Here is a 19350-nt window from a genome sequence, read left to right on the forward strand (position 1 = left end):
TTTTTGGTACCTCACTAAACGCCCAGGGGAAATGTCTTTGAAGCAGCTCAGATCCAGAGAAGTGTCATAACATTTATTATGTTATTCAGGATGCAGGAAGAGGAAATGATTAACATCAGCGGTGAGCTGTTGCTGACGGGTTTGTCAGCTCACCTCCTTCGTGCCTTGCAGTGCAAACTCTTACGCAATTGTGAGTCACAGCTAGTGGGTTTCGTTCACTTTTTGAAACTCAGCCTGTTTCAGCTTTTCAAGGCCCCATCATTAGGTCCTGGATTTTTTTTGTCTATAATGAAATTGGTTAATCACCTGTCATTGTAATGCAGGAAAGAGCACACTGACTACATGTATTTCTGCATCTTCTTCAAGTGCTGGTATAGGTCTCATTGCCCTAGGTTCACCCTCTATATTCAGGGTACACAGATTGTCCCAGGTTTCATAGAACATTACAGCGCGGAACAGGCCCTTCGGCCCACAATGTTGCGCTGACCAGTCTTATTTTTAAAAAAAAACATTGACCCACTAATCTAAACCAATCCCTTTTCGTCCATAAACCTATCCACCAATCTCTTAAACGCCCCCAAACTAGGCGCATTTACAACTGCAGCAGGCAGGGCATTCCAGTCCCTCACCACCCTCTGGGTAAAGAACCTGCCCCTGACATCCGTCCTATAACTACCCCCCCTTAATTTAAAGCCATGCCCCCTCGTGCTAGCTTTCTCCATCCGAGGAAACAGGCTATCACCATCCACCCTATCTAAACCTCTAATCATCTTATATGTTTCTATAAGATCCCCTCTTAGCCGCCTTCTTTCCAGTGAAAACAACCCCAAATCCCTCAGTCTCTCCTCATAGGACCTCCCCTGCATACCAGGCAACATCCTGGTAAACCTCCTCTGCACCCTCTCCAAAGCCTCCACATCCTTCCTGTAATGTGGGGACCAGAACTGCACACAGTACTCCAAGTGCGGCCGCACCAGAGTTGTGTACAGTTGCAACATGACGCTGCGACTCCTAAATTCAATCCCCCTACCAATAAACGCCAAGACACCGTACGCCTTCTTAACAACCTTATCTACTTGATTCCCAACTTTCAGGGATCTATGTACACATACACCTAGATCCCTCTGCTCCTCCACTCTATTCAAAGTCCTCCCGTTAGCCCTATACTCAACACATCTGTTATTCCTACCGAAATGGATTACCTCACACTTCTCCGCATTAAACTCCGCCACCTCGCGGCCCAGCTCTGCAACCTGTCCAAGTCACCCTGCAAACTTCGACACCCTTCCTCACAATCTACCACACCTCCGACTTTGGTGTCATCAGCAAACTTACTAATCCACCCAACTATACCCTCATCCAGATCATTAATAAAGATTACAAACAGCAGGTTTCAGTGTCACTGTCTGATTCTTTATCACTTGAGTCACTGCCAGCTGGCTTTCAGGTTTGGTGACATCATTGAGGGTGTTGCTTGTTCTAGTCCACGATTGGGTTGTTCATTTTGCTGTTCCCTGTAGAATACACATCGACCAAGAATGCTACTTTGAGAGCAAGATCATTTTATTTGTTTATTAATTATTCATTCTTTGGTTGTGGACATTGCTGGCTAGGCCAGTATTTAGTGCCCATCCCTAACTGCCCTTGAGAACGATGATGATGAGCCAGGGGAGTTTGCAGCGTATGGTATTGTCAAGAGTCACTTTACCCGCTACCATGCATGGGGTAATGGACATGGAAAATAATACAACCAGATCCTTTTTTACAGATGTGTCCCCTACATGCTGAGGGCAAACAAAAGTGGCTTGAGTATCTTACAGAACTAGATTCTGCTGATAACAGAACGTCACATTGTTCAGCAGAATTCATCGTTCTCAAGGGCAGTTAGGGATGGGCACTAAATACTGGCCTAGTCAGCAATGTCCACATCCAAAGAATGAATAATTAATAAATAAATAAAATTATCTTGCTCTCAGAGTAGCATCCTTGGTCAATGTGTGTTCTACAGGAAACAGCAAAATGAACAACCCAGTTGCCCATTAGAACACAAGCTGCAAGTTGAGGCCCTCTGATGATATCTGGGACTTGTTGGTGAAGATACCTGTTTGTCTGAGAAGGTGCTTTCTCCCATTGTTGCTGGCATCAACAATTGTGGTATCCATAGCGAGGACTTCTAATGTCCCAGGAAAAGCTAGGGAAACTGGGGTGAAGCTGCTTCCTCCATTGGCCCAAGTATACCTCTCACAGTTCTGACAGTCAGTGGTAATATTGACAGCTATCCCTGGTCAGTAACACTGCCTTCTTGTCAGGGCAGTTGTGTTTTCTGATGGTTAGCATCCTGCTTGATTATGAACTACCTTCAACACTTGAACCTTCAGACTGCCATGGAGGATGAGTTGCTTCATTGCCTCCCATTGTAATGATAGAGAACATGATTTTCCCCCTTGTCCTTCTCCAACACCTCAACAGTTTACATGCCATTTTGGATTCCTTCATAAGGTAGAGTAAAGCAGGTGGATATCTTGTTTTCCAGTAGAACTGAAGACTAATTGTGTCTTCGTCAAGAGGCTGAAGCTGCCTGACATCTTCCTTTGAGATAGATGGCAAAAGTGAGAGTGCACATGGCTCAACCCTGCTGGATTTGGTTTGGATTTCATTAAAAGCACATTGGTGACATTTGACAAATTCCTGTCCATATTTCACGAGGGATTGGTATGAAAGCTGTCCTTTGCTTGAAGCATGGACATAGCACCAGCTGTTTTCTCCTTTTCACTTGGCAGTGGTGGATTCCATTGCATGGTCAGTCTTCTTGATGTAAGCATCAGCATTTCCATTACTTATGCTGGACCTCTATCTTATCTGACATCTGACAGAGACAGATCAGTTGTCCATCTGGTTTCTGCTTCTCTGAACCTGGTGGATGTCTGGAAGCAGCTGAGCAGCTCGCTCTCGGTAAACACTTCAAAATGATTTATAATGTCTCTGGACCTTTGAGAAATAGCCCACCTCAAAACTAACAGTTTGAGTTTTATGCTAGAATAATTCTGCTCATCTGACCTGAGACTCTGATTGGCGTAGGAGATAAACACTTTTCCCTGTCTCTGAATCTGTGATGGTACAGCTCCTAGGCTAAGAAAATTGGCATCAGTTTCCAGTATGACAGGGAGGTGGAAATCAGGTAACCAAGGGTGAGGAAAGGGAGGAGCTTCTGCTTGAGCGTGCAAAAGGAGGCTTCACATGTTTGAATCCAGCCTCCTGTGACCCTCTGAGAGGTATCACACTTCTTTTGCCCTTTTTCACCAGCTCCTTTAATACTTTCTGTTTGCCTTAGTAACACTGGTGAGGGGCACAGCCTTACACAAACCTCCTCCCGTGGCCAGCTAGATCCAGGAAACCATATAGTCCTCTTTCAGTGTTAGGCTACGACCATTCTCACATAGAGTGGATCTTTTCATTGGGAATAATGTAGGAAAATGGTTTTGAGGTGGAAGACCAGCCATGATCCAGTTGAATGTCAGAGCAGGCTCGAAGGGCAAATGGCCAAGTTCTGCTCTTATTTTCTATGTTCTTATGTTTGTATGTAGGTGTGCTGCTGCGGACTCTGCGGCACTACTGTGAGCCATGTTTGACCTCCTCCTGCTGCACTCTTACAAGGCAGTTAGCTGGGGGTCACTGCTGGCTAGACAAATGACCTATTATTAGTTTTTGGAAACAGACGAGCTGGAGCAGGCACCAGAAACTCACCATTGTTTTTGCATTTTGGTAGATTGAACCAAGGCAGGACTTACTCAGTTCATGGTAGGGCATTGGAGAGAGTTACAGAACAAAGAGATCAAGGGGTACATGTTTATAGCTCATTGAAAGTAGAGTCTCAGGTGGACAGAGTGGTGAAGAAGGCATTCAGCATGCTTTATTTCATTGGTCAGAACATTGAAAACAGGAGCTGGGACATCTTGTCCAGCTCTGACAAAGGGTCATCCTGACTCAAAACACAGCTCTATTCTCTCTCCTCAGATCCTTTTAAGTTTAGTTATTAGTGTCACAAGTAGACTTACATTGACACTGCAATGAGGTTACTGTGAAATTCTCCTAGTCGCCAGACTCCAGCGCCTGTTCGGATACACTGATGGACAATTTAGCATGGCCAGTGCACATAAACAGTGGGTCTTTAGGACTGTGGGAGGAAACAGGAGCACCTGGAGGAAATGCACGCAGACACGGGGTGAATGTGCAGATTCCACACGGTCAGTGACCTAAGCTGGGAATCAAATCCGGGGCCCTGGCGCTATGAGGTAGCAGTGCTAACCACTGTGCCACCATGCTGCCCATTGTCAGATCTGCCGAGTTTCTCCAGCATTTTCTGTTTTTGTCCCTTCTTTTAAATTGCGTATTGCTGTTATGCCCTGAATAGTTTTTCCAAGCTTGGCCGAATTTCTTCCTCGAGAGCAAAGGCTGGGCAAATTTCTGTTCCGTGGTCAAATTTTCTGAATTCTTTCAATTCTTCCTGCCAAGCATGAGAGGGGATGATTGATTGGCACTTTTCCGTTCTGCTCTGGTACATTCAGCTCACTGGTCTGGTTGGCACGGTGTTTTACTTGCTTTACGGGAACAGTAACAAAGCAGTTAGGCAGTGAAAACTCCCAGGCTAGTTTCTATTTGTTTTCTGCTCATTGTCAGCACAGACATTTGTATGTTGACTTTCCTCACAGCTGCTCTTACAAAGCACTGCTGTATGGGTCATTGTTTTGATTAGAGATTTATACTCTTGAGAAAACTTGACTATTCATTCACAATTCCTGGACACTACCAGGAACTGTCTCTTATGGACAGGATTTTTTCAAAACCGCATTCATTTATGGTTGCTGACATCAGTTAATAAGATTTTCTGTAGGTTATCTCTTAACTAATAAAGATCCGAGCCATTATTTTCATTGTTGTATATGGGATCGCCCTATACAATATATACAGGTTGGCTGCTGTATTCCCTACATTACCACAGTGAAAATATATCAAAAGTATTTCATTGATTAGGAAGTGCTTTTGCTTTTCCTGGGTGTCTGTATAAATAAATATAATACAAGTCTTCTTTCAACATCTGCCATTCTCCAAGAAAAGGATTTGTCTGGCACCACCCAATGGACAAAGCTGGATATCACATCACCACTTGACAATAAAAGTGAGTTGTGTTGACTATCGCTCACTGAAGGGGACAATTATCCAACCTCGCCTCACCTAGTGCAGATCGCGCTAATCCCAGAAAATAGCATGCGGGCCTAAAAATTGGTTTCACCCCTGGCACCACTATCATTCTGCTATCTTTCTAATACCGCAAACTGGACCACACCCAGAAAAGGGTAACGCCTTTACACCCCAACCTCCAAGATTATTTAGCCACAGGATTGGTTTGCTTCTGAATTACATACATTCTAGGACACAAATACGGAGGAAATCCAAGGCTTCGATATTCAAATCATTACAAGAGCACAGTTATCCATTTAGTCCTTGTGTCCTGTCTGCTATTACTGGGTTAAATGGTCAAAATGACATTATTCAGCACTAATTTGTGGCAATTTCATGTCTAGATTTAAAAAGGAACTACATTAAGTGCCTGGCAAAATTTAGAAGGCAAAATCCACGTACTGTGACTAGATTCAGTACAGGAGTGAGAAGAATCAAGCTGCAGAGAGATACATTCTAACATGCTAACATTTCTTAAAGAAAATCATCATTAGAAGGAAGTGCTTTCAGATAAAAGGACTCATGCTTAAGTTGTGGGAGACTGTTGCTCCAAACCGCTGACTGCAAACAGCTAGACAGACTGCTGTTACATAGTGAGCAGAGAGCTTCCTAAGAGTGGATGAACTCAGCTGTCGCCACTCTAGTCCTGTCAGGATCATCTCTATGAGAAACAATGAAACTCAGCTGTTCTCCAGCAGTGATGGTCTTGTTCAAGGTATATAAGGCAATATGCCAGGGGCAGCTGTCTGGAACATGATTGTCATTCACAGCCTCCACTGTGGAAAAAATGTTTGTCGGAGATGTAAGGGATTAAGGACTTCAAACTGAGAACATCTCTGCAACCTTCCTCATAGTGAAAAGCCTGCTCATAATAATTCATCAAAACCAATTACCATGTCCTGCCCAGTAGGCCAATTTGATCTATAGCAATATAATGTGACAGAAATCAACATTAGTTTCCTGACAGTTTGTTAAATGTTGTCAATTTGCTTTTGTTAATGCTGAAGCCCATTCAATATTTACTGCAATTTTCCTTCCGGAATATGATAACTCAGTTGAATTACTTCTTTTCATTAGAAGATTCCTGTTTGAAATAGGTCCTCTCAAAATGTTTCCACTCGTGCTATGATTTCTGATGATAATTTTGCATCACATCTGCTTGAATCTGATAAAGAATTGACAACAAAAGGTTCAAGCCTTAATCTACGCAGCATTTGCCCTCCTATGCAAAGCACTTTGGGGTATCTTTCTAAAGTCACAATAAAAGTAAAGTTGTTGTTTTTAAACTCTTACATCACAAAAACAGGTTTTTCTGAAGAAAAAGGATTTAATCTTCCTTCCTTCCAGTGCTCTGAAGGGCCAGCATGGTGACACAGTGGTTAGCACTGCTGCCTTACAGCACCGGAGATCCAGGTTTGAATCTGGCCTCAGGTGACTGTGTGGAGTTTGCACATTCTCCCTGTGTCTACATGGGTTGCCTCTGGGTGCTTTGGTTTCCTCCCACACTCCAAATATATGGTTACATGGATTAGCCATGTTAAATTGCCCCTTAGCACATCAGTGTGAGTGTGGCTATACTTGATGTGGTATGTCCCTAGAGCTATAAGCCCCTAGGGACAGAATTGCAACCTGTTCCAGGAATAATTAGCTACAGAAACGGACAGAAGTCTGATCTTTGCACCATCAGGGTGTTGGAAGTTTGAGAGAAAGAGTGATTACAGATGATCAAGAGGCCCAATTTTAGCCCCCAAACATATGAGACAGGATGGCATAGGGTTAAAGTTCAAGCAGCACACAGACGGTGATCTGAGGCTACAATTGAACCTAGCTCCCTGGTACTGAAAGGCAGCAGTGCTAACCATTTATTATTAAATGCTGATGTCATTTAGGTCATCTTCTCCCATCATCAGCAACCAATGAGGTCTTTGTCTCAGGTAAGCCAGGAACTCAGTGACATTCAAAAATTGAAGTTCAGTGATATAATTCAGATCCTGAGAATGTTCAGTGAGCAGCTAAGTTCAAAGGTGGCTCAAGGTTTTGAATGAATTGCTGAGTTTAGATCTTTGAACTCTTATTCTTTGTATGCCTGTTGGGTCCATTCATACATTTGAACAGATGAGGGGACAGCACTGATAAGAGATTTAAAATGGTTTTCTTTTATTGATGTGGAGATGCCGCCGTTGAACTGGGGTAAACACGGTAAGAAGTCTCACAATACCAGGTTAAAGTCCAACAAGTTTATTTGATAGTGAACCCACAAATCTTAATTAGCTTTGATGTTCCTGGTCAGTAGTTGGTAAAACTTATTCAGGATTCCTACCCTTGATCATTCTCTATAGATTAAGAATGCACGCATCTGTGTATAGATGTTTGTGTGTGCATTCGCGTGTTTGTGCATTTGATTGTATTTTTGTGCATGCATGTGCATTTGTGCATGTTTAGATGTGTGTGCTCTGTGACAGCAAGTTCCACATCATTGATTAGCCATGATAAATCAGAAAAAATTATCTAGATAAGTAAACACATACTGTGTCCAGATATTTACTTGTGTTAACATCTGCATTAAAAAAGGAATGAATGAGTTTTTTTAAATTTTTTTTTATTCATTTGTGGGACATTGGTATTGCTGACTGGCCAGCATTTAGTGCCTATCCCTAGCTGTCCTTGAGAAAGTAATAGTGAGCTGCCTTCTTGAATCATTGCAGGTCACTGCGAATGAAGAATCTAGATTTGGGAGCTGCAATGAGGTAGAATCATATGACTTTGACAGACATGGAGTTGGAGGCTGGAGCAGAAGGCATATCAGAAAGGTTCACATTGGATTGGCAGGTCGACATATGCCTGCCTCTGGGTGACCTTGCCTGAGGGGAGTGGACAATGGAAGTGGCTACCAGCATAGAAGCAGTGGCTAGTCAATAATGATCAATGAAGAGTATATTTAGAGGGATGGGGCATTTACATCAGGATCTCCCTGGCAACAGAGTTGCCCCCTGCTGAATGGCAACCTGAGCAGCTCACTGAAGGGGCCCCAAAGACCTTGGGCAGGAAAGGCCACCATCCAGAGCCAGAGAAATTTAGCCAGGGGTGCTTCTCTTCTGCTTTGAGAAGTCTACTGGCTTCAGGCTTGATCAGTGTTAACTTTGTTGGACTCCTCTAAGTGGGCCTGCATTCTCAGGAGTCCACTCACCGTGCTTAATTGGCCAGACTACCTGGAGGCTGCTAATTAATTGGCATCACTATTCCAGATTTCCAGCATTTGCAGTTTTTGCTTTCATTTGGGTGTTAAATTCACTGCCATTTCTCTTCTAGGAATGCCTACCTTGAAGAACGATACCACCGCTGGGTGGCACAGTGGTTAACACTGTTGCTTCACAGTGCCAGGGACCCAGCTTCAATTTCGGCCTTGGGTCACTATCTGTGTAGAGTTTGCACTTCCTCCCCTGTCTGTGTGGGTTTTCTCTGGGTGCTCTGGTTTCCTCCCACAGTCCAAAGCTGTGTAGGTTACATTGATTGGCCATGCTAAATAGACCCTAGTGTCAGGGGGATTAGCAGGATAAATGGGTTACGGGAATAGGGCCTGGGTGGGATGTGGCTGGTACAGAATCAATAGGCTGAACGGCTTCCTTCTGTACTGTAGGAATTCTATGGTTCTATGAAATACTGCCCTTCTCTCCAGCAGGATTTTCATCTGTCTCTTTTACCAGGTTTATCTTCATTGTTTTCTCTCACCTATCACTGACTCCCTACTCTGCTCTAATTGCTCTGCCCCTTCTTGAAGCAGAGTGAAAAGTCTGACAACACCAGGTTTTAGTCCAACCTATTTATTTGACAATATACTCACAAGCTTTCGGGGTTAGCCCCTTCGTCAGGTGAATGGAGAGTTCTGGCCTCAGACAGAGCATATAAAGCACAGACAGTTTAGAGATTACTGATTACTAAACTGTATATTATCAAATAAATAGGTTGGACTAAAACCTGGTGTTGTCAGACTTTTCACTCTGTTTACGCCAGTCCAACGCCGGCATACCCACATCATGCCTTCTTGAAGCAGCATAATAGAATCCACCCATAGGGAGCTGTCAGCACAAGTGGAACTCTGTAATCACCTTGGGATCGGGCCCAGGGAGGGCAGGGTAAAAATGTGTTAAGTTCTGCTTGTGTTGATTCAAATGAAGAAGTGATGCTGTGTAACTATGTTCTGAATCTCATGCTATATTCAATTCAGTCACATTGTGGATTCCATACTACAGGTTGCTGGTCGGATCACCATGGAGTGATTTTCCAAAAAATCGCATGGGAGATGTGTACAAATGTCGTGTGCCAGACAACACTGGAAATTGTGAGAAACTCAATGTAGCAGGTAAGCACATGTGTAATATGTCCAATTTAATGGTGACATATCCAAAAATTATGGGCTAAGTCCTCTTGCTGTCCCCAGCACAGTTCTGTGCTACATAGGAGCAAGGTTTCATTGAATGCTGCCCATATCACCTCTCTCTCAATCTGTTTCTCAGTGCTTCCAGCAGTAGATAGTATTAAGGCCCATAGCACTTTCCAAATATATGCCAATTAGAGAACTACCTCCTCTGAAATCCTTTCAAAGATTTAGGTTCTTTTAACAGTGGACACACAGGTGCTGCTTGCTAGATCCTAAAGTCCAAGGCACTCCTGATGGTGCTAAAAGTCCTTAGTTTGTTTTTTTCCTGGACCTTTGGAAATGCTCTAAGACTGTGGCCTTTCACTGGTTGGTGAGGAGGCACCATTATTTACCAAACAATTTAGCTTTGCTGTTGCTGCTTCCCATCACCCAAAGTCTCAGTTTTGTTGCAGTTAAGCTATATCCCCAGGCAAACATTAAGTATTCCATTTCAGTTTTCTGGTCCCACCTGAGCTCAACAGACCTTTCAATTGTCAGCCAAGTTGTCCACCCTGCCCCTAACAATTTCTACGGTCAGCGGGATCGGAAGTCTTGGAGAATACATTTTTAGTTTCCATGAGACTTACAGAATTAAATAAGGAATCAGAAGAGGTACAATTTGTTATTCATCTTTGGTTCATTTGTGGGTGAATTACTCCATAGTCAGGCTATAGATCAACATTCAACTACTTTTAATGAGATATTTGAAGATATTAACATATATTTTAAACTCTTAAGTTGTGGAAAGTACAGGCCATGGAATAAAATCTAGCAAAACATCTAAAAAGTGCTTTGATAGCACAAAAGGCACCAGAGAAGACAATGGAATATTCAAGAGTGACAGAGACAGAAGACTCCCGAAGAAGGGAGGCATTACTCAAGTAAACCACAAGATTGCTGCCAACCATGTCAATGCAATGAAATCCAAAAGCCAAAGACTTTAGTGCAAAATAAATGTTTGAATAGCTTAAAAATAAATGTTCTTGAAAATGCTGACATGGTACCCAAACTGCAAAGCGGATGGCAGTGTGAGTGAGCAGAGAGTTATGAATGATGGAAAGCTACCCAAGGAAACTCAAAGAAAAAAAATGTGAAAAAAGGAAATTAAACGGTTCTGCAAGAAAATGTTCACATCAGAGCTGAACTGGAAGATTTGAAGAGCAAGATTCAAGCTGAGTATATACCCCTGAAAATTCACGATAAACTGAAGACTTCAATGAACCAAGCTGTTTGAGGCCTGAACAAACCAATTTCAGAGACAACACAAAGGTATCAGCAGGAGGGAGATTCCCGTCAATTCCATAGTTGGTTAATGAAAGCAAGAGTTGGGAAAACACAACCAGCCGTACAGACAGACAAAACAGCAAGTGGAAAAGGCACGCAAAAAAGTTGTAACTCTAAAAGCCCCTTTGAAGAATCAATATGTAGCTATGTAAAAAAGATGTTGAATATTATTTCTGGAAAATCTGCATTGGAACATCAGTGGCAATGAAATGACGCACTGAAGATCAGAGTAGGTTGCAAGAAGTCAACAAGAAAATCAACAATTGAAAGAATGGTTGATTGTCCTTTAAGATCAACCTGAAGGAATATTTTAAACTGTCCTTTACTTTAAAAGGAAGAACAATAGAAAAAATGCAAGGACTGAATTATAGGAAAGTTCAAGATGAAGTGAGAAACTTTGCAAAGGAAAAGAAAACCTGCTGACGAATCTTCATTCCAACAAGAATCCCTCAGGACAAGGTTTGTTTGTCTGGAACATTTCAAAGATAAGCAAAATTAATTTAACATCACTATGAACAAGGTGAAGAACTATTTGGCAGAGAAGATTCAACGATGTTCCATATTTTAGAAGGACTGAAGAGCTAAAGACACAATTGAATTAAAATGAGAAGGCATTGAAAAGAAAAGCCACAGAACTTTCCAAGCTGCAAGAGGATAATGAAGTCATGCATAGCACAATTATAGAACTGAAACAAGTTCAGACCTCCTTGGAAACAGAGTTGGCCAACCGTGAAACCAAAGTGAAAGACAAACTCAAATCTGTAGCAAACAGTAAGAAAATACAGAAATTAGATCAGAAATTATAAATCCAACATCCAATTATAAATCCTCGTTGAATATATTTAAGTCATGGGTAGATAAGTTTATGATAGACAAGGGAATTAAGGGTTATGGGGAGAAAGCGGGAAAGTAGAACTGATCCACTTCAGATCAGTCATGATCTTATTGAATGGCGGGGCAGGCTCGAAGGGCGAGATGGCCTACTCCTGCTCCTATTTCTTATGTTCTTATGTAACACTGAAGTGCAAGGAACTAGGTGAAGAGGGAGCACTGGATGTCACAGACATTCGGATAACCATTGAGCTATTGAAATGATAGAAATTGTGAAAGAAGTGGAACTGAAGATTCCATTTGCAAACTGTCCAAGTCTAGCAAGAGCATGGCAGACACAATGGGAAAAGAAAATTTAGGTCCACTCTAGGAATGAATGAAATGCATGTTTCCTTTGAAAATCCAAAACAACAAGCAAATTTTTAACTAAGAAAACCACAACTCAAAGGAATAATCAAAAGCATTTATTTTTAAACAGCCAGATCTACAAATCCAATTAAATCAGTGAACAGGAACATGGCATTTTTTCACATTTTTAATAAATAGAATATTTTCTCCATTGGGAAAGTACTGTAATGCATGTGAAAAATTGAACATAAGAACATAAGAACATAAGAAATAGGAGCAGGAGTAGGCCATCTAGCCCTTCGAGCCTGCCCCGCCATTCAATAAGATCATGGCTGATCTGTCGTGGCTCAGTTCCACTTTCCCGCCCTCTCCCCATAACCCTTAATCCCCTCTCTTATCAAGAACCCATCAACCTGCTTCTTAAAAATATTTAGCGAGGCAGCCTCCACCACTTCAACGGGCAGAGAATTCCAGAGATTCACCACCCTTTGAGTGAAGAAGTTCCTCCTCAACTCCGTTCTAAACCGCCTCCCCTTTATCTTGAGGCTGTGCCCCCTAGTCCTACTGTCTTTTTTGAGCGGGAAGAGTCTCTCCACCTCTATCCTATCCATCCCATTCATCATCTTATACGTCTCAATGAGATCTCCCCTCATTCTTCTAAACTCTAACGAGTACAAGCCTAGTTTATTCAGCCTCTCCTCATAGCTCAATCCCCTCAACTCCGGTATCAGCCTAGTAAACCTCCTTTGCACTCCCTCCAGGGCCAAAATATCCTTGCGTAAGTACGGCGCCCAAAACTGCACACAGTACTCCAGCTGCGGCCTCACCAATGCCCTATACAGCTGCAGCAAGACCTCCCTACTTTTATATTCAATCCCCCTCGCTATGAAGGCCAGCATCCCATTCGCCTTCCTGACCACCTGCTGCACCTGCAAGCTGGGTTTTTGCGACTCATGCACAAGGACCCCGAGGTCCCTCTGCACCGTCGCCTGCTGCAGTTTTTCGCCACGTAAGTAATAGTCCTTCCTACCATTCTTCCTACCAAAGTGGACCACCTCACACTTGCCAACATTAAATTCCATTTGCCATTTCCTGGCCCATTCGCCCAGCCTATCTAGATCCTTCTGCAGACTCTCCACACCCTCCGCACAATTTGCCTTTCCCCCAATCTTGGTGTCATCAGCAAATTTCGACACCCTGCACTCGGTTCCCTCCTCCAGATCATCTATATAAATGGTAAATAGCTGAGGCCCCAGCACCGACCCCTGGGGCACCCCACTAGTCACCAACCGCCAATCCGAATAGCACCCATTGACCCCCACTCTCTGCCTCCTATTTGACAACCAATCCTCTATCCACGCTAACACCCTACCCCCAACTCCATGTCCCCTGACCTTCTGCAATAACCTCTTGTGAGGTACCTTGTCAAACGCCTTCTGAAAATGAACCGTGCTGATCAATATAAAAGTCAACTTACCTTTGCAAGACAGTTCCCTCTAATGAATCATTGCATTAAAAACACATCTCCATTACAGTACAGCACCTAAGAGTGACAAGCAACTCTCAAACCTGGCAAAATTCTAATGAAATTCGAAAACCCCTCACCGACTTATGAAAATGGTGTTCGGGAGCAAATATGAATCTTTTAAAGTGGGAAAGCCAGCCTCAGTGGGGATGGATGTGCCTTTTGCACATTTGATATTCCCAACCCATAAAAAGGCCAGAACAAAAATGGCACTGGGCCAAGGATGCAGAGCAAAATTGAATTTCTTGCAAAGGAAATTGGAAAGTGTGGCCATTGGGGTACTGAAACACATCCCTACATTCAGATGGAAATTCGACACAAACAGTTCTAAAATAATCAGCATAACTTTTCATTGTTAAATGTATTGTTGATAAAGGTATTTAATACATTCAGCAATTCAAGTACGGTTCTATCAAGCATCATTTAATTAACTGAACAGAAAAGATTTGTGTTGGCTCTCAAACTGAATTATCACTTTAGTTATGCCAATTGAACTCGGCATTGAATACCTAAATCTGGTATTTCATTAGTTCTGGTTGATCTTTCAGATATAATGACTTTTCCAAATGTGACAGATGTGAAGCAGAACATGAGTGCTGGTGCAACACTTATCAGGAATGATAAAACTGGTGGATTTTTGGTAAATATGACTTTTCAAACAAAATATTTCTTTAAAGAAGGTTACAGTTGTGATATTGAACCCAGGAGCACTCAACTTTAAATCTTTATGCAATTTCCTCTGAGTGTGAGTACTCTTGATTAATAGTAACAAGTAGACAAGATCATTTTTCAAACACAGGTTAAAAAAAACAGATTGAATAAAACTGTTTTAATTCAGTTAATTTCATGGTAAGTTTATAAGATGATTAGCTTTTTAAATGCTATTTGTTTCTCTGGGTATATTACTAATAATATCTTTAATTACCTTTCTATACAGTGGGATGATTTCCTTTGGGTACTATGTAGTGAAGTAGTTGACTTATCTTTGAAGCACAATTTTACTGTCTGCTAAAATAATGGACAGAGTTTCCTGCAGTTGCTGGTTCTTAATCCAAAAGGTTGCTAATCATAAATGTTGCACACTGTCAGTCCATTTTCCTTTAAATACATTTGGAATTAGAAAGTATACTTTATGATTTAACAGTTGGGTTAATCATTTTTATTAAATAAGAAAATCTCTTTCCTTTGATTTGTGTCCTGCACTATTCTCTTTCTGGGGTTTAGGCAGGCAGTCTGTTAAAACTGCTCTGCTAATGTAACCTTTAAACTTAGCTAAAAGGACCAGTTTCTTCACTCCCAAAATGAGTAGCACAATTTGGGAAATTTACAGATTCAACAGACTCACCTGACAACAACTGTCCCATCATTCTGGATTACATCTGACTGGGATGGAATCAGGTGCACTGCCCCATGAAGCAGATTAGGCAGCTGCAGTGGTGGCTCAGTGTCGAGGAGAACTGGTGAAAAGGTCCACCTCAGTTCTCTGGGAATTTGACAAGCAGGCTTGAAGGGCTAGATGGCCTACTCCTGCTCCTATTTCTTATGTTCTTATGTTTGCTTATATTTCAGGCCTTCTAGCCCTCAACCCCTTCCAGTTCCCATCTCCCCTCCATGTCAATTCCTTCCTCCCACACACCCTCACAGTCTAAAAACAGTTTATTTGCCCGCATGCTAACTCAATTCCAATTCATGCCTCTACACCCGAATGGCCCTACGTACCCTTCGTGACAATTTATAACCCCCCATTCCCATTAACCCAATACATACTCTATACAGAACCAATAAATCCTATTGTAAAACTGGCATGTGTTAAACTGCTTAAAAAGCACCCGTTCACAATGTTCAGAAAAAAACTGTTGCTGCTTTCATCTGATCCGAAGATTTGGAAAGCTTGAAAAATATGAAGAATGGCAATCAATTAGAAGCTTTTGGAATACAAAAACCAGACAAAAGTTGCCAAGCTGATTGTTAAATTGCAGCAATTTGTGCATTTATTCTTATATTCATCCAGTCCTGGGGAATGATTTTGTTCTTGTATTGTCACATATCTACCAGGAATCTCTTCAGTTAAATGCTGAGGGAATTCCTTTAGGAAATGAACCTAGGAATTTTTTCAAACTTCACTTTAAATAATATTATTACTTAATTATTTTAAGCTTGCAAATTACTTCCTATATATTTCACAATATTGCTATCAATAGAATTCATGAATTTTGCTTCTTTTCAGACATGTGCTCCATTGTGGGCACAGAAGTGTGGCCAGCAGTATTTCCCAAGAGGATTGTGTGCTGATATGGATTCAAACTTCCAATTATCAAATATCTTTTCACCAGCTGTTGACAGTAAGCTATTTACATAGAACATTGAACATAGAACATTACAGCACAGTGCAGGCCCTTTGGCCCTCAATGTTGTACCGAGCTATGTCCAATCCCAAGATCAAGCTATTCCAGTCCCTATCATTCTGGTGTGCTCCATATACCTATCCAATAACCGCTTGAAAGTTCCTAAAGTGTCCGACTCCACTATCACAGCAGGCAGTCCATTCCACACCCCAACCACTCTCTGAGTAAAGAATCTACCTCGGACATCACTCCTATATCTCCCACCATGAACCTTATAGTTACGCCTATTTCATTGCCGATGTTATGGACATAATATTAGAAAATGTCAGAAGTTCAAAAAAGAACACTGTTATATTCTCAGAGCTTTTCAAGACACACTTTTTCCACAATTTCCCCTAGCGAGACCTCGATGCTTCCATATCCCTTCCTGATTCTCCTTTGCTAATTCTCACTCGGGCGAGTTTATGGGTCAGTCTCAATGTAATGATGGACTTTTCCTTTTAGCTTCCACGTACTCCTCTTTTCCCTTTTATCACCTCTGCCAGGGTTATCAATGGAAGACACTTTCTAAAAGTGATCAGAAAAAGACACTTGAGTCAACCAGCCCAGCTACACTACAGCCAATTACCTAAGGCAAGGGCCTCCCAATTTATGTGCTGCTCCCCAGGTTTCTACAGACTTTCAAGACTTCTAGTTTCAAGTTTCTATACTTGCAGGCTGGACCATTAATCCTCAGCACTTCACACAGAAGGTGCACTAGAGAACTTCAATAGCTGTTAAATTAAACTGCCCCAGCTATAAATGATGGGGTTTGTTCTATAGAGGATCAGTGGATACAAGTCCCAGGACACAGATGCAAAACTGACCCACTTTAAAATATCATTATCTTTTACTACGCATTCAGTAGCACTTTCTTTCTCATCTGTCTCAGTCTTTCCTTTTGCTAAAATGTCAACTTTATGTAGCTCACTCTTATTATTATCCCTGTCGACTCTGAGTGTCTCATTGCTATTTCATATTTGAATGAGCATTAAGTTGCTGCAGGTAGGATGTCCATCTATCACACAGGAGTCTGTCCTGCCTTAGAGAGCCAATCAGATTTTCTGGCAGTTCTCCAATGTAAGTGAGAAGAGCTGTAGTGGACTGAACCTGGGCACCAGAGGTGAAGTAAAATACAATTGGTCCCAGGGTAGGGAGGGTAGAGAAGGCCTTGTTGGGGGATGCAAAAGGGGTGATAGATGTCTTGGGGGAGAGGCCGGGAAGGAGGGATGTCTGCAGGCCACCAGACCTTAAAGGCAGGAGAGGCGCCTAACTTCAGAAGGGGGCTTTTGTTGGAGTCACCAACCCCCCTCCCCACCACCTCTCACCCCTTATCCTTTCCTGCCCAAGGTCTAAGTTTGTTGATTTTTGGGCTTCCTCTGCAAGGCCAGTTTTTCTACCAGCCCAAACATTGGGGCTGAGTGGGAAATGGTGTCTTACGTTCCTCAATTGTGGCAAGGATGAGCTTCCTGTCTAAGGCCTTGCCCACCCCAGCATAAAATCTCTGCATGGCTAGGGTGAGCAGGAACCCTGAGGGAATCGCTTTCCTTCAATTACACACTCCCCTGCCTGAACACGCACCAGTTTGCGGTGTTAATGGTAGTCATGATGTGGAGATGCTGGCGTTGGACTGGGGTAAACATAGTAAGAAGTCTCACAACACAGGTTAAAGTCCAACAGATTTATTTGGTAGCAAACGCCACTAGATTTCGGAGCACTGCTCCTTCATCAGGTGAGTCTGGCCATGAATTCTTTTATTCTCCCTCCTAGCTTCCCTCTGCTGGTATATGGGTTTGGCAGCAATAAGTTCTGATAGACAAGGGAATTAAGGGTTATGGGGAGAAAACGGGAAAGTGGAACTGATTCACTTCAGATCAGTCATGATCTTATTGAATGGTGGGGCAGGCTTGAAGGGCTAGATGGCCTACTCCTGCTCCTATTTCTTATGTTCTTACGTTCTTATGTTCTTAAGTGGACCAAGTGCACAATGCAATTTTCAATGCAGTTCATCCCTCCCTTTCTAAGTAAATGAGAGGTATTCTGTGTTCTAATGAGAGGTATACCGTGTTCCAGTGAGAGGTGTATCACGTTCCAGTGAGAGATATACCATGTTCCAATGAGAGGTATATCATGTTCCAATGAGATTTATACATTGTTCCAGTGAGAGGTATACCGTATTCCAATGAGAGGTATACCTTGTTCCAATGAGAGGTATACCTTGTTCCAATGAGAGGTATACCTTGTTCCAATGAGAGGTATACCTTGTTCCAATGAGAGGTATACCTTGTTCCAATGAGAGGTATACCTTGTTCCAATGAGAGGTATATCTTGCTCCAATGAGAGGTATATCTTGTTCCAATGAAAGATATGCCATGTTCCAGTGGTTTGTTTCCAAAAGTGTAAATGATAACTTGAAAATTCAACTTTATCAGTAACGTTACTGTATACTCTAACTTGTATATTAATTTAACAATGCACTCAGTCATGTGCAATGAGATAAGCATTTGCTAACTGACAATCAGTTGTTTTATAACGTCATCACTTACGTATGGCTAATATTGATGCAATTTAGCACAATCAATGCACCTAACCTGCACATCTTTGGACTATCTTCTTCACAGTTCGTAAGACTTTGAAGCTGCACATCTTCCACTTATTTTGAAACTGTGCTCTGTACACTGTGGTCTGTGCCATTTATATTTAACAAAAGCAAGGGTTCAAAAACACTGACCCCTAGGAAACCCCATTATAAATCTTTCTCCAGTACTGTTTATTGCTGCTGTGTTTCCTGTCACTCAGACAATTTTGGCTCCATGTTGCTGCTATCCCTTCTATGCCAAGAAGCAAGTCTAACTTTGCTGACTAATTTGTTATGCAGCACTTTATCAAATGTCTTTTGGAAGTTCATATGCACCACATTAACTGAATTGCCCTCTGTTACTCTCTCCAGTACCTCATCAAAAAGCTATGCACACATCTCTTATCAGCTCCCACTCCCTCCACACAACCTCCATCCTTATACCTTAATTTTTTCAGATACTCAAGGACTGGTCATGCTTTGGAAGAGTAGGGTTATGATATTTAGCCACCACAGTTCTACTGAGTGGGTGCTGCACAGTAATAGGACATCATATAATTAGAACTATTATGTTTATTCTGCTTACAGAATGTGGAACCTACATGGATCTTGTGATAGTGCTGGATGGATCCAATAGTATCTGGCCTTGGGAGCCAGTCCAAAATTTCCTGAAAAAACTAACAGGAAGTTTAGACATTGGCCCTCATGAAACTCAGGTAACTATATTTTTTTTTAATTTCTGGCA

At 42.1% G+C, this 19350-nt stretch overlaps 1 protein-coding gene across 1 annotated transcript in view; it reads left to right on the plus strand.

Annotated features, from left to right (window-relative positions):
- Positions 1-19350, plus strand: part of itga2.2 (integrin, alpha 2 (CD49B, alpha 2 subunit of VLA-2 receptor), tandem duplicate 2) — a 131849-nt gene that overhangs the window by 58635 nt on the left and 53864 nt on the right. The window contains exons 3-6 of the mRNA XM_080185564.1: positions 9489-9598; positions 14192-14283; positions 15871-15985; positions 19194-19321. Of these exons, the coding sequence (XP_080041690.1) occupies positions 9489-9598; positions 14192-14283; positions 15871-15985; positions 19194-19321 (445 nt within the window). The remainder of the gene's footprint in view (positions 1-9488; positions 9599-14191; positions 14284-15870; positions 15986-19193; positions 19322-19350) is intronic.

This window comes from Carcharhinus amblyrhynchos, chromosome 1, assembly GCF_965287045.1.
Source record: "Carcharhinus amblyrhynchos chromosome 1, sCarAmb.v2.hapA, whole genome shotgun sequence".
Classification (NCBI taxonomy): domain Eukaryota; kingdom Metazoa; phylum Chordata; class Chondrichthyes; order Carcharhiniformes; family Carcharhinidae; genus Carcharhinus; species Carcharhinus amblyrhynchos.